The sequence below is a fragment of the Anser anser genome, assembly GCF_964211835.1.
Source record: "Anser anser genome assembly, chromosome: 4".
NCBI classification, from domain to species: Eukaryota; Metazoa; Chordata; class Aves; order Anseriformes; family Anatidae; genus Anser; species Anser anser.
The window spans coordinates 50,087,706-50,103,369 of NC_139724.1; the positions used below are offsets into that span (position 1 = coordinate 50,087,706).

Consider the following 15,664-nt stretch of genomic DNA (forward strand, 5'->3'; position numbering starts at 1 on the left):
GCATACAGTTTAATGAATAATTGTGTTCTTTTAACTGCATTTTCAATGACATAAAACATCGTAACAGAACAAGTCTACAAATAAACATATTTACCATAAAAGTAAAGTTGATATTTTAAACTATCGACATAAGGAAGGTTCTAGTCAAATGAAACGTTACACGTAAACTGAAGTCCTAATTAGAAAAAGGCTTAACACATCCACTGTAACTTCTGAGGGATAAAGACCTTAACGTATTTACTTGATTCGCTTCCCAAAAATGGTGTGTGAGTTTTACTTTGCTAAAGAAGATTGCTTAAATAGTTAGATTACTACTAGAAATAAACTTTCAGTTTAAGCTATCATTTCCTTGAAAATGAGGATAAGTCAGTAAAACAAGTTCTAATAATAGCTGAATGAAAAACAAAGTAAATGAGCAAGCACTTACTGATTTTCATTCCATAGCTAAACCTGTTCTTTGAGGTGCAGATTAAAAACATTTAAAGTTTCAGTTTTCTGTACTTAAAAATGTGCCCCAAACCCTTTGTAGTTGGTTTATGTATTTTTACAGTAAGTTAGTGAAATAGTTGTTTCTGCTTTTTGAGATGTTTTATAGCTGTTTCTGGTGTTTCTCCAGTCCCCTGACAAAATAGGCATCCGCAACTAATGACTTAAAGCTAGAAGAAAGCGATAAAAGAATATTTGTTGAAGACGTGACCTTTAAATTTCCTATTTAGAAGTTCTGTCATGCTTTTCTGTTTGGTAATGTTCCACCAAAAGACTGTCATGTTATTTTAAGTTTGAGCTAAGTAGAAGATAAGGCAATCAGAACTGTATCTCACAGTCTTCGAACTTAAATAAAATCCTGGTACAGGTTTCTCTTATGGAGATTGGGGCTATTGGGATTTTAAATACTGAAATACATGGATTTCACCACCTCTTTGACTTGTTCTTTTCTTATGATCATTTTTCCACCTCTTCATGCTTTTGCCTCTAGCTCATTTTCCTGAGCTTTCTGATGTTTAAAGTGATGATAGAATTAAAAGTAACAGGCTGGCAGAGTGGGATGCCACAGAGATGGAGGAAATAGTGGTCTCTGAAGTCATAGTATTTAAGAAAAGAACGATATGGAAACTGTAATGCTCGTAGTGTAAATGCAAGACAAAGAACTTTCAATAGTGAAAAGTAATCTCATTTTTATAATAAACTCAACTAAATTTGGCCTAAATTCTTTTCCATGTTGAATATAACTAACATTTTTGAAATGCTGTTTCTTTTTATTTAACTGCCCATTATGTTTAATTTCAGGCTCTTGATGGTTTTTTTTTAGCAATTATGACAGATGGAAATATAATATATGTGTCTGAAAGTATAACTCCCTTACTTGAACATTTGCCAGTAAGTATGAATTGCTTTCTGTAACATAGCAGCTTGTCTGCAGATGCTGTTTTGCTCTGAGTACTAATATCTTTATTCTTTTTGACCTTATACAACAGATGTATGCTGCATTCTAATGCTTCTGCTTTTTCTTCAGCACAACTCCTTGCTACTGGTCTGTCTCCTATATTAAACATTTTGGAAATGCAGAATACAGTCAGCACATTTATGCAGGATTATGAAGTACCAGACTAGCTTCAGACTTGACTCTTCAACATAACTTAAACAACAAATCTAACTGTAGGAGACCCTTTAGAGTTCACACCTATCATAGCCTCTACGTGAGTTAGAAGAATATTGCTAAGGAACAATATCTTGGAATATATTTAAACTAGTTTTTTACTGCTTATTTGCCAAAGAACTCTTATAAGAAATACATTGCTGCTGATTCTGCTTTTTAGGCTACGTATATATTTTGTATTTTATTACATTCATTCATTTTTAATCTTGGCGGCATTGCTCACTGGTAAATTCAACATTCTATTTTTTTGAAGTTACCTTTGAATAAAGCTACTGTGAAATGCGAAACATTAGTACTCAAAGATGAAAACAGTTGATGAGTGGAATGGTGACTTTTTTTTCTACAAGAGATGGACAAATTATTAGTATGGGTTAGTTGTCATACTGTATTAAGAGTAATTCATACAACTTGGAGAGACATATTTTTAAAATGATTCTTCCAAACAAATTTCTCTACGGTATGCATCATACCAGCTTAAGAATTTTGAAAGATATACAGGTAATTGTGATTTCTAAAATTTAGTGTTTAGCCAGTTCTCGGAGGCACAGTTATCCATTACTTTTAGATGTGATTTATGTATTCTAAACATATATTGTGTGGTGTCTCTTTTCTGAATACTTAATCAAATACATTTATGCGTTTAAACACTTGTTCAGTTTCGTTGCATTCATCTGTAAACTCCCAGTCCTGTGTACATAGTTGTGGAACTGATTATAAAACATATTCATAAAATCAATTCCAGTTGGCTGTAGCTATTGATAATACAGTAAACTATTGTAGGGACATGCTGTCTTTTGTTATGAAATACTGTTTGGTTGTATTGGATGCCACTGACAGGTTGTAATTCCCTAGAACACCACTGTATAGTTTATAATTCAAATGCTGCTTTACTTGGAATTATTGCATCCCAGGGTGGTTAATACAAGCTCCAGCGTACTTCAGCGTGTATGTTTATCTGCTTCATAGATGGCATTTTTCATGAAGTGGTTCAGAGTGTCAAGACAAATCAAAATGAGGTTTTTTACTTGCAGAATGTTCTTTTATATTCCAGCTGGTGGCTTTATTGAGTCAGTAGTATTTTATAGATATTTTTCTGATCTGTGGCATTGTGTTGCATTAAAATAGTAGGATTTCTAATATTGCATGCATGCCTTGCATTATTTTAATGTTTATTAAATCTTTTTCTTTCAGTCTGATCTTGTGGATCAGAGTGTATTTAATTTTATCCCAGAGGGGGAACATTCAGAAATTTATAAAATACTGTCTTCTCATCTGCTGGAAAGTGATTCGTTGACACCAGAATACTTAAAATGTAAGTAGTTGCATTAAAAACAATCTGCGCTGTATCAGTTCCTTTTCCAATGTTATTAAAGCAGAAGTGTATGGGTGAGGCCTGCAGAATGAAATATACAGCTTGAATGGAAGCACTTTTTGTGAAGGTGTTTTTTTTTTTTTCCTTGAAGAGTAAAATTTTCAGTATTGCATTACATTTCACTCTCTATATTAGAAATGTTCATCTTGTTCACATAGTTTCTATTCCAACAATTCTAGCAGTTTACAAGAATGAAAACAGGTCAGCGGGTGTTGGAAGTGTATAAAGTTATGTTTAGGGCAGCTGCTGCTTTAAGATAGTTCTATTTTTCATGGGTTCTCTGTTTCATTGGCATTCAGTCCTTCATGAAAAAATTCTAAAGAAGTTCTCCTTTTCTTTAGGTTAGTTAGTATCACGCTGGTTGAAAGCAGGGTGTGTAGCCGTTTGTAATCACCACATTTACAGTATCTCAGTATAAGTATGCAACTTAATTATTCCTGCTTTCCATTTCATGTTGCCTGTGTGCTTCATCAACCATGCAGTGTTTTAATTTGTTTGTTCTTTTTTCAGCAAAAAATCAGCTAGAATTCTGTTGCCATATGCTGCGAGGAACAATAGACCCAAAAGAGCAACCTACATATGAATATGTAAAATTTATAGGAAATTTCAAGTGTTTGAATAATGGTGAGTAATTTCCACCACATTGGAGTGGAATGCTTAGGAAGCTTTATAACTGAGCAGGCTTGGGGTGATTGTGCTAAACTTAAGGAAGAGCTAAAATTGTTCTTTGTTCTTTTAAAAGAAGAGTCTGAAACAGTTACATCACTTTTACGTTGTTTAAATGAAAATGAAGTAAAACTGCCTACTAGGTATTACATGCATCTTGTAAAGCATTTTTAAATTGAGTGTAAGAAAAAAATTACCTCAGTGCTTTAAAATAAGAGCCCAAATTAATTTAAGTATAATCCGTATTTAAGCAGATGACTAAGTAACTTGAGGATTGCTGATACTGAGTATTCACAATTCTCATTATTGTTGCAGTGAGCTGGGAAGTAAAATGTTTGTTTTTCCCCCGTTTCAAGTCTGTACTTTTTAATGACAGGAGTTACCACTCAGATGAGCGGATGGGCCTTTACAGAATTTGACTTTTCTGCACTGATTGACTTCTCTCTTCCACCAAAGTTATTTTTATTGATTTCCACTTTTGTATTGCAGTATTTCAAGTTATTTTGGCCAGCCCGTGCTGAGTAGCTACTTGATAGGCGTGTTTATTTGGTTAGTCAGACAAATGGATTGTGTGGTATGGTCAGTAGTCTTCAGGAAGATCACCCCCCAAAAAATTATCAAAAGCACTGTCTTACCTATGTTTTTTTTTTTTTTTTTTTTTTTTTAATGTGATATCAGTATTTTTCCCATAGGGAGGTAGGGAGAAGTTGAGTGTTAGTGCCAAAAGCGGGTATCTAATACTATAGGAGAGACAAGAAAAAGCAGGTCTGTAAAGGCCAAATATGATAGTCTCAGAAAGAGGAGTTGGGAAACTGCAGACTTGTCAGTTGCAGTTCAGTATCAGGAAATATTCCAGAGCAAATAATTGAATATATAGGAGCTTCAGGAAGCTAACAAAGAGTAGAATAGCAGCCATTGTGGATCTTTCTGGTACAAATAACATTCACATCAATTCATTTTACTCTACCAGAGTAATACACTGTGTGAATAAGAGGACAAATCATGTACTTTAATTCAGCTTTTGACAATTATCATACCACATTCTCATGAACATGTAAAGGAAGCACATATTAATTGAAATTGCTAGAAAGTAGCTGTAGGAACTGGTTGGAAAAATTATCCCTGTTCACCATGAAAATGGAATCTTAAGGAATGTCTTCTGGATTTCATCAGTATTTTCATTAATGTCATGAGTAAATGAATGTAATTTGCAGTCATGCAGTGATGCAAGAACCTGCAAGAATGCTAAAAACATTCTAATGCCCCAAATATAGAAAATAATTTGGTTTTGGTGAAAAAACAGACACATTCAGTAAGAACAAATGCAAGACACTGCATTCAGGAGCTATTCAACTAGCTATACAAACAGGAAAGAAAGGTTACAGTCAGGTAAATAGCAGTCCTTTAGAAAAAGGAGTTACTGTGGAAGGTGAACCGAACATGGCCAAAGTACTGTGACCAAACACCGAATTGTTGTGAAAATGCAAAAGCCTTTCCAAGAAGCAGTCTAAGACACATAAAATAATCCCTCTGTACTTTTTAGCACCCTTATCTCTTTACCTGGGTTACTGTGTCCAATTTTGGACGCTATATATCAGGAATAACTGAAGCAGTTGGAAAATGTTCAGAGCAAAAGCAATCAGAAATGTGAAAATCTAACCTATGAGGTAAGATAAACTCTGAAGAAGAAAGGAGAAGGGATAAGATAAAAATATAGGAGGAGATGCTGAGAAAGCTGGGACCGTTTAGCTTGGAGTAGAGACTGAGAGGGGATCTCACCAATGTATATAAATATCTGAAGGGAGGGTGTCAAAGGGATGGGCCTGGCCTCTTTTCAGTGATGCCTGGACAAGAGGCAACAGGCACAAACTGAAGCACAGGAGGTTCCGGCTGGATATGACAAAACACTTCTTTACTGTGAGGGTCACAGAGCTCTGGAACACATTGCCCAGAGAGGTTGTGGAGTCTCCTTCTCTGGAGATACTCAAAACCCACCTGGATGCCATCCTGCACAACATGCTCGAGGTGACCCATCTTGGCAGAGGGGTCTAGGTGATCTGCAGAGGTCCCTTCCAACCTCAGCTATTCTGTGATCCTGTGAAAGAAAAGAGAAATTGCCTCTTCTCTTTCTGATGGAAAGAGGAAGGAGCTATAAGCTTAAATTGCATGAAGAAATTTGAGTAGAATTTCTAGTCTAGAGCTGAACTAGAACCTCTTCGGCTTGGAAGTGCCTGAGAAAGTTTTGGGGTCACCATCTTTGGAGCTTGTTAAAGATATACTAAATGGATGTCTGCTGAAAAAGATGAAGCTAATCTGTTTTGAAGTCTAGTCTATTGTCCTTTTGTGACTCCTTCCATCTCCATGATCCAATAAGTGAAATTTTTTTGTTCTCAGCTTGATTTCCAGATTCTTTCACACACATAATTGTGTCTTTAATTGTTCTGTTACTCATTTCTGTCTTCAGCTTGTGTCATTTGAAGGTGGTGAAAGCCTAGAAAAGAAATACTTAGCTCAGAGTTCAAAAGGAAAAGTTAGCAAAAGCTGATACAAAAGAAACCTTAAAGGTATTTTGAAAGACGATGTATTCTAGTAATTTTTAGTAGTTACAAAAAAGAATTGCAATTGTTATTAGTTTCTAAAAACTGCTTGTCACAGATAATATGTAAACTGTAATTTTAGTTGAGAAAGTTACTTGATGGTTGTGTTCCCATTGCTATTATTCCTGTGCATATCTGTGTATATATTACATGTAGCACTTTTCATAATGTATATATTCTAAAGAAATGGCATTAGATAAATACTTGTGGTTTTGTCTTGTGTTATTAATGCCATTCTCCTTGATGCTTATACTATAATCTACGTTGGCCTCTTGTCCTCTGTCTTCCCTCAGTTCCCAACTCGGCACACAACGGTTTTGAAGGAACTATTCAGCGATCACACCGGCCTTCATATGAAGACAAAGTTTGCTTTGTAGCCACAGTTAGATTAGCTACACCTCAATTTATCAAGGTATGCACAATTGAAATCACTTTTATATCATTTTAAAATGTACTCTGAACAGGAAAACTTCAGAGAAAATGCATACAACACTTCAAATATTAATGAAAAGTATAAGGAATTTCATTATGTGAAACTGAAAATATCTGTTTCTTACTTCACATACAGATAGGTTAAATGTTATGCAAAGCATCAAATGAAGTTGCTATGGTGAGTGCCATTTCTAAATAGTCATAAAAATAATATGCAAAAAATAAATTTGCAAGTCCATAAGAATATAATTTAGCTAGTTCAGTTGAAACAGTGAAAGATAACACTGAGGTTCCTCTTTCACTGAAAAAGTTAATGATTTGAGTTGATGTTGCTGATGGTCTTGCTCTGGTTGGACATAGAAGCAAATCTTGTAGGGCTTAATTAAAGCTTGTATCATTTGTCAGTAACTGAGAGTTAGCTTTGAGGTAATAGACCTCTTCCATTTTGTTTCAGCACTGTTTGTTATTCAGTAACTTGTTTTTTTAAAGAGAACATTTCACATAACTGCTAATGCACAACGAAGATGTCTTTACAAGTCTAGAATTGATGTGGATGAAGTGTAAGACTTTACTAAGAATAAGCCTGTTCCTCGCCAAAATCTGTCGAAATAAATAGGATTTAGTACAGGATAGTCTGTGATTGCAATTTGAATTACATATTTATACAAATATATATTAACGAAGGTATAGGATAGTCTACTATCCCATGTTTGTTGTTATAATTCAGTTCTAAAGAAATGCCATGAAATATATGTGGCACATGGTTAACCTGCTGTCTGTTATGCAGAACTCTTTGAATATTTAAATATTCCACATGTAAATTGAATGCACTGCTATCTTAAGCTGAAGATTGTTAGTAGTAGCCTCAGAAGACATGGTCTATACCTTTCACTTTGACTTCATGCTTCATGAAGACTTGCAAGAAAAGATGGCAGTATTTGCAAATATCTTGATTTTTTGAAGTCTCACAGTTTAGAATTTACTATAGTAAAACTTTTGTATCTCCTGTTTCTGGAGGAGGATCTTTCAGGTCTCTCTCAGTCTATTGAGGGCCACTGAATTGCATATTATACTCAGGGCAAAGTTTCATTCCTGTTTATCTGAACTTAGTGCCTAAGGAAGCTTTAACGTTACAGAGGTTTTAAGATCCTCTCAAAACTTTCAACTAGTGCTGTTCATCTGAGAAATCTTCTTGTGAATCCTCTGGACCAAAATTAGCATGAAGATTTTTAATCTGACAATGTTTGTACATACTCTGTTGATACCTTCAGGTGTTATTGAGGGTAGCATTGACTACACTTCAGCAAATAATGTTATGTCAGGAATTTTACCATCCCAGTAGATTTACTAACAGACGTGTGACTGAGACACCAGCAGTGAGATGTGTATTTTAGTACTGCATTGTCATATTTAAGGTAGAGCCTGACTGCCCACTCATGTGCCACCTTTTCTCTTTAATTCAGATGGTTTACAGTTACACATCTATTTATTTATTTATTTTGACCTAAGATGTCATTTGTCAAGGATATACAGTGCTTTCTCAGAAAGCCATAATATGCATGAAAATTGAAGTAATCTCTGAAAGTTCACTTTCAGGTGTATTTTCTACATAGGACTCCACCACTGATATTTTTTGTAATAACTTGTGACATAATTTTTGCAGAGAGATTATTTCTCTTGGTACCTTCTCAATGGTGGGATTTGCCTCTACACGTTCTTTAAACGCTTTATCTTGCAATTTGGCTGGAAAATGATTGAATTCTATCAAGAAAGTAGGATTAATCTCACCAAAAGGATTCTACCAGAAAGCTTTTTGGTGCAAATGAAAGTCCTTTCTTTTCTAGATGCCCTGTTGACAACTTCAACAAGATGTCTTGTTCAACAAGACAGCTTCTGCCTGGGGTATTTACAGTGGGATATATGTAAATCATGAGTGTAAAATCATTGGGTAATCTGCTGCTGACTCCTCTGTAACAGTAGTCTTTTTACTATGCTTTTATTGCCTGCACTTAAGTTATTTTTTCTTTTGTTTTGACTTGTGCCAAAGTAATCAGATTAAAAGAAAAAAAACAATCAAAAGTATATGTCGTGGATATATGCTTGCTTTGTCATTTGTTTTACTTTGCTATTAGTGGTGGTACTTTATTAAATCCTGTAGCCTTAGCAAGGCAGGTGAGTTCGGGGTTATAAAGGTAGTGTCAGTTTTGAAGGTTAGGCCTTGCTAACTGTACTCATGTCAAGAGTCACAACGTTGTGCACAGAGTGATTTTGTTCATAACCTTCATCGTGCAACTCACTTTCTAGTCACTGTCTTTAGATTTTACACCGACAAAGGCGAGGAAAAGACGTTACCTAGTTATGTTCATCTTTTTTTTCATAGAAAGAAAACTTTGAAAGATCTATTTTAAAACTGCAAAATACCCACTCCGTATTTTCATAGTGTCATAGAATATCCTGAGTTGGAAGGGACCCATAAGGATCATGGAGTCCAACTCCCACCTCCCTCAGACCCTGTGTCTGAGAGCATTGTCCAACTTGAAATAATGAAAAGGAGGGTGGTCCCTTCGTTGGAACAACTGCCGGTCTTCTGTTGTTCAGAACTATTTCAGTTACAGATGTTTACAGAGCAGCAGTGTGCTCGTCTGTCCATATTTAACCAGGGCAGCAACAGCTTCTGTGTTGTATGCAGTCCTTAGGAAGCTGGTGTGGTACCTGGTCATTACTGGACTCTGCTGTTTTCCTGCCAGTGGGAATACCGTTGCAAGCTCCTACCGTTGCAAGTGTAACAAACGTGCGGGCATCCAAAAAAGAAGGATGTACAGATCTCTAATTTTATTGCAATACTTTGAGGAGTGGGTGTATCTGTACGTATGCAGGTAGCCCATCGTGTGTCTTCTTGGAAGGCAGCACGAGATGAGTTGGCCAGGGGACTGACTGGCAGGGGGCACGGGGCTCTGTTATTCTCTCAGCGTGAGGCACAGCAATTGGTGGGGCATCTTTACCTCTTGGGTAGGGGATGGCAGAAATTGGCTGTCAGACACTGGTTGCTTGGATGTCTGAGTGGAGGACATTTGAAAAGATGTACAGAACACCTTGAAGATTTGTTGAAATAGTGGAAATACAGTGGTTCTCTTTTTGTTCATGAGTTTAAACATAAGAATAATGTGTTGTTATAGTACATGTCTGCACCTGCAAGTCAAAGGGATTTAGGGTACTCTATCCTATTCGTAAAGTCAAAGTGAGGTGTGCATCTTCCTCATGTTGCTTTTTACCCATTATAAGCATGTACTGTAGTCAGTGTGTCTGGTGGGAGTGTTTCACCTCTTCTTTTCCTTTTTACGAGTTAAAAGTGTAACTGCAGGAACTGTTGATTTCTGCTTGTGCTGCTGTGCTTGTAGATACTGAGTGTGAGTTTAATGTCTGGTCATTCCTTTTAAATCAACTGAGTGTCAGCCTGGCATAGCTGAGTTTAGATTCCACCTCAGTACCATGCATCTAAACAAGCAAAAACAATGAAGCTGAATACAAATAATATTATATCTATTGTAGAGGTATCTACTAAATTTAGGTAAGCCTGAATTTCAAAAGAACTTATGAATTAGATTAGAGCAGTTTTGAGAGAGATTTTTGTGTTGTTTTTTTTTTTTACTTCTTAGGAAATGTGCACTGTTGAAGAACCGAATGAAGAGTTCACATCTAGACATAGCTTAGAATGGAAGTTCCTATTCTTGGATCACAGGTGCAATTCCTTCTCTGTATAGCAGCAATAGTAGCTCAATCACAGTGATGGTTATAATATTTAGAGCTCACTAATCAGCATTAACTACTCATAGCTTTATGTTGGGTTTAATTTTTAATTTTTTTCAGAACATGTACTGTAATCAAGAAAACATATATGATTTTTTTTTCTTGTGAAAATAAAATGACATTAATTCTTTATTAATTAGGGCACCTCCAATAATAGGTTATCTTCCATTTGAAGTTTTGGGAACATCAGGCTATGATTATTATCATGTGGATGATCTAGATAATCTGGCAAAATGTCACGAGCATTGTGAGTATGACCAAGTTGCTAACATGAACAAATCTGCTTTATAGATGTTCACTTTAAAGTTTGTTAAATGGTTGGAGTGAAATTTTGTGATGTATTTTGTTAAAGTTTTGTTACTCCTATTCATTTGACATTGTACTGCTGATCTTGATCTTTTTTTTTTCTTTTGATACAGAATTACAAAATAGATGTAACTTTTTCTTATAATTTAGATTTTTGATTGTGGTGGATTGGATTGCACAGCATTATGACTAATATGTCTCCAATTCTTGTAAGAGCATTTAAAAGGCTCTGTAATATTTAATAAATAAATAAAAATATCTAAACATGTAAAAGAATAAGCTTTTGGTTTAGCTATCATATACTTATATTGTTTTTTCTTTTCTTCTGATTTTCTTTAATATTTTTTGCATGTAAATATTTCACAATATATAAAAACCCTGCAAAAATAGAAGTTTGAATTTTGCAGTTCTCAGATAAATACAGTGTAGATTCCTTCTGGTAGAAAACTGCAGTTTTAAACCTGTTCTTAGTCACTAGCATAGTATCAGATTGGACATGGGTTTGGGATGCATGGACTTGGGAAATAGAATTTGTTATGTAATTGCAATATTTACAGACTGGAAAGACAGTAAATTTATTTTTCACTTTTATAGTAATGCAATATGGGAAAGGGAAATCGTGTTATTATAGATTCCTTACAAAGGGACAACAGTGGATTTGGCTTCAAACACATTACTATATCACGTATCACCAGTGGAATTCCAGGCCAGAGTTTATTGTCTGTACGCACACTGTTGTAAGGTAAGTTTTCCTCCTAAATCTATATTAGGGAAATTCTAATGGTATGGGAGCTGTACTGCGAGTGTTTTTGGAGGTAGAAAGTACAAGTAATAAATAATAAAGCATCACTGCAAAGCTTCCTGAGATACTTTGTAAGCAATATACATCTGAAGAATTTGTTTATTGAGATGTGTTTTTAAAATCATCCAGGGATATAGCAGTTATACTTGGTTTGTTCTTCTAGTTATGCAGAAGTTAGAGCAGAAAGACGGCGAGAACTTGGTATTGAAGAGTCTCTTCCAGAGATAAAAACAGATAAAGTGAGTGTCTTCAATCATCTTGTTTTACCTCCTCTTTCTGTCTTTACGTAATGATACATAAGCAAATACACACTAGCTGGAAGTGTTTGTCCTGTTTAAGTAATTACTTTCATCTCTAAATAGAATGACTATTTAAAATGATCAAAGAAATCTAGGAAGGATGTTTAACTGTAATTCTACTGCTCCTCTTCTTGGGAGTTCATATGCATGTAATTATAACATGATATATAACAAGATCCGATTTCTGCAGTTAGATTCATACATAAATATTCTTCCTTACTGGAAGCACCCTCATTCTGAAAAAACAAGGTCAACACAAAAAGATGACTTAAAGGAATTCACAAGAGGCCTAGGAGCTGTTCCATGATGTGACTCTCTCCCATTTCTTAGACGTATGCAAAATTCATTTTGAATGTCCTTGAAAGCACAGTGAGTCTTAGATGAACGAGCTTGTGCAGATACTCCGCGGTGTTTTCCCTTGGCAGTTCAGCAAGTTTCATCTGACAGTGCTCCTTCTAGTGGAATTAACTTATCCTTCCTCAAGAGGATAAGCAGTTCACTTGTAACACAAGTGCTCAGACCGAACTGAGTTGCTACAGAAGGAGGTTAGCTGAGCAGTCAGTTTGTGCCATGCCTGCATGCATTTTGGTTACTAGGCTTATATGGTTGTTTTTGGTTTTTTTGGGGGGGTTTCTTTTCTAAGGATAAAGGTTGCCAATGGAAACTGAGCTTACAGATATCAAACAGGACATTACTTCTGCAGTTAACTGCGTTAAGGGGATTGATTAACCACAGCATGGTCTTACATATTTGCTAACAGAAATGTACATTGTGTGCTGCATCAGATAAAGTAGTTGTTTCTGTGTGTCTCTTCAGAGTCAGGACTCTGGATCTGACAATCACATAAACACAGTGAGTCTCAAAGAAGCACTGGAAAGGTTTGATACCAGCCCCACACCATCTGCTTCCTCCAGAAGTTCAAGAAAATCTTCACATACTGCAGTATCAGATCATTCATGTAAGCACCAACTGTTGAAAATATGAAAAAAAGCCTCCTAAGTGAAGACTTTCTCCGCTTTACTTAAATTCATATCTAACAGTTAATCATCATTTTATTAAAAGTTTGCAGATGAGAATGTCGTTTATGATGGTTCAGATCTCTGTTGGCCACTCAGGTTTTCAGAGGTTGTATAATGATTTCTACTTCTAAAAGTACAAGAGCAGACCTTTCAATACCTTAGTTCACTCCATCAGGTCACATTATTGTTGGATATTCAGGGAAAAACAAAAGTCCAAGCCTTAAGCTTTATATTTATTCAGGAAGAGCCTCCTGTAATTTGATTATTGCATTTGCAGAATTGAGATTACTATTAACACATCTCTTTCTGTTGTAACTCTGAACATTGTCAGCAACACCAACTAAAATGACAGTGGACACTAGCACTCCTCCAAGGCAAAGCTTATCTGCTCATGAAAAGTCTACACAAAGAAGATCATCTCTGAGTAGTCAGGTAACTCTTCAAAGAAAAATTTTTGTACTTAAATCAGTGCAATTTACCTTTAAAAGGTATTATTGAATCCATGTAATCTTCATTTTATTTCCTCTGAAAACACATCATTGAAAATGTAACATTTTCACTTGGGATATTTGACAATCATCAATATGGACCTTCAGTATACTATATTGTAAGAGAATACAGTAATTAAGAGTGTAAGTATTTATGGTTTTGGCTTTAGGGTTTGCAAGATTGTATGTGAATCTATGCTTTCAGTCATACACAACTTCTTTATATGATTCTGCATTTTTAATATATGTATGTAAATACCTGTGTGTATATATAAATATATATATATGCAATTGCTAAAATATTACTGTGTTTTCCTACAGAGCATTCATATAGATTTATGTCTCTTTGAATATCAGTGAATACTTCCACAGAGTTTCTGAAATTTTGGTAACATGAGAAAACGTTTTGCTTCACATGCTTGGTGCTCATATTCCAGTTGAACTAATTTTTTATTTATTTCAAAAATAGAATGCATATTAAAATATGCATTGTGTAATTTATTGTAAGAATAAATCAAAATTGTCAACTTCCAAACTTGTTGAAAAGTTTTTGCCCTTACTATAAATAAGACTTTGAAGACAGCTGTGATTGTAATTTTTGTTCTTCCTGTTTTATACCTACTGCTTCTTATATATTTTTAGCAGGGGAACAGTTATATATAGTTTATGTATATTATCAATTGTTCTTGTATGTTCTCAATTAATATTTAGGGTTAGATATTTCAGGAAATGTACATGTTTCATCAGATGTTCATATGATGCTGTTTTGGAATTGAGAGTTTATGTAAAGAAATATGTCAAGTGTGAAGTTCATTCTCTTCCAGTTACGGAACAATTTTTTAAATCCTAGTCTTTAAGCTCCCAGTCTCTTGGACAACCAGTAACACAACCAACAATGTCTCAGCCTGCAACTTTACAGCTCCAGTCCAGCGTGTCCCAGGTATGGATTAAGTTGGTTTGTTATTTTCAAACAGTCTTGGTCTGACTATAAGGTTAACGTCTCTTTCAAAAAATCAGTTCTTTGATGCCAAAGTTACCTTTAATGTTATTCTCTCGAAGTGAGGAAATTTCCTGATTTGGCATTTTTTCTGTATATTTTTCTTCCCATTATTTGTGTGGAAGTAGTTTTTGGCCATTAAGAACATAGATGTAAACACAATTTAAGAGAAAATATTTTGGGTATGAATTTAAGAATCCATCTAGGATCATGATAACTTTCTACACATATGCTTGTAACACAAGTTAACTTACTCTTTGAAACACTTTTATGAAATAAGAACAGCTGTTATCAGGTCTGACCGAAGATCTGTCTGTGTTCTGTAGATACTGTATAGACATAGAGAGCCTATATTGACTTAACGGCCAGTAGCAGATACTTAGGGAAGAATAGAAGTGGCAGACAGTTTCTTTGTGGGCTTAGTTTTCAACAGTTGGTTTCTGAGAGTATACCCCAGTTACCTGTGTATGTATTAGCTCTGAGTGATTTTTTTTGGTAAACTGGTACAATTACCATTTTTAACCTGTGAAAGCTTTTAGCATTCACAGTACCATTTATTGCTAAAGCTTTTACAGTGTCTTAGTGATTTGGGTGCCAGACTATTTCTTTTGCTATGGTTCTTTTTTTTTTTTTTTAGTTCACTAATTCTGATGCATCAATTAAATGTGAGTTCTGTAACATTTTTGTACTGATGGATTTGTCCTTAGATGATGATTACTAGCAGTTTAAAAAGCAGTTCTTGATTTCTTTGCTGCTGTGAAGAAGTCCATTTACTGCTCGTGAATTAAATGTTGCTTTTGCTCATCTTATAATTTATACGTGGCAATACAGCCTGTGTTTCAGTTTTCAGCTCAATTAGGAGCTATGCAGCATCTAAAGGACCAGCTAGAGCAAAGAACACGCATGATAGAGGCAAATATTCATCGGCAGCAGGAAGAGTTGCGTAAGATTCAAGAACAGCTTCAAATTGTCCACGGTCAAGGACTCCAGGTGAGTTAGTGTAACTCTTGCACATTTGATCTGTAGAGAATTTAAGTATCAAAAGTGAGATTTGGGCACTTAATTTCACAATATGATCTTTGCTGCCCTCTGTCAGCTACCATCTATCTTTACCTTCTGTGCCTAAAATTAATAGCATCTAAAGCTACTGTTCCTGAGGTGCCTACCATTCTGCTCCAGAACGTATCTGGATGTGCCCCAGTGTATCCTTTCAGTGTTGAGC

General features: G+C 35.3%; 1 protein-coding gene across 16 annotated transcripts in view; it reads left to right on the plus strand.

Moving 5' to 3' along the window:
• CLOCK (clock circadian regulator) overlaps positions 1–15,664 on the plus strand; it is a 63,293-nt gene that overhangs the window by 36,751 nt on the left and 10,878 nt on the right. For 15 of the 16 annotated variants that reach the window (XM_083835907.1, XM_083835910.1, XM_083835902.1 and 12 more), the window contains 12 exons: positions 1,288–1,377; positions 2,849–2,969; positions 3,540–3,653; positions 6,586–6,704; positions 10,381–10,463; positions 10,672–10,778; positions 11,432–11,579; positions 11,803–11,878; positions 12,755–12,896; positions 13,289–13,389; positions 14,296–14,385; positions 15,274–15,432. In XM_083835907.1, the coding sequence (XP_083692033.1) occupies positions 1,288–1,377; positions 2,849–2,969; positions 3,540–3,653; positions 6,586–6,704; positions 10,381–10,463; positions 10,672–10,778; positions 11,432–11,579; positions 11,803–11,878; positions 12,755–12,896; positions 13,289–13,389; positions 14,296–14,385; positions 15,274–15,432 (1,350 nt within the window). The remainder of the gene's footprint in view (positions 1–1,287; positions 1,378–2,848; positions 2,970–3,539; positions 3,654–6,585; positions 6,705–10,380; positions 10,464–10,671; positions 10,779–11,431; positions 11,580–11,802; positions 11,879–12,754; positions 12,897–13,288; positions 13,390–14,295; positions 14,386–15,273; positions 15,433–15,664) is intronic. The other variant, XM_083835906.1, reaches the window with a different exon arrangement.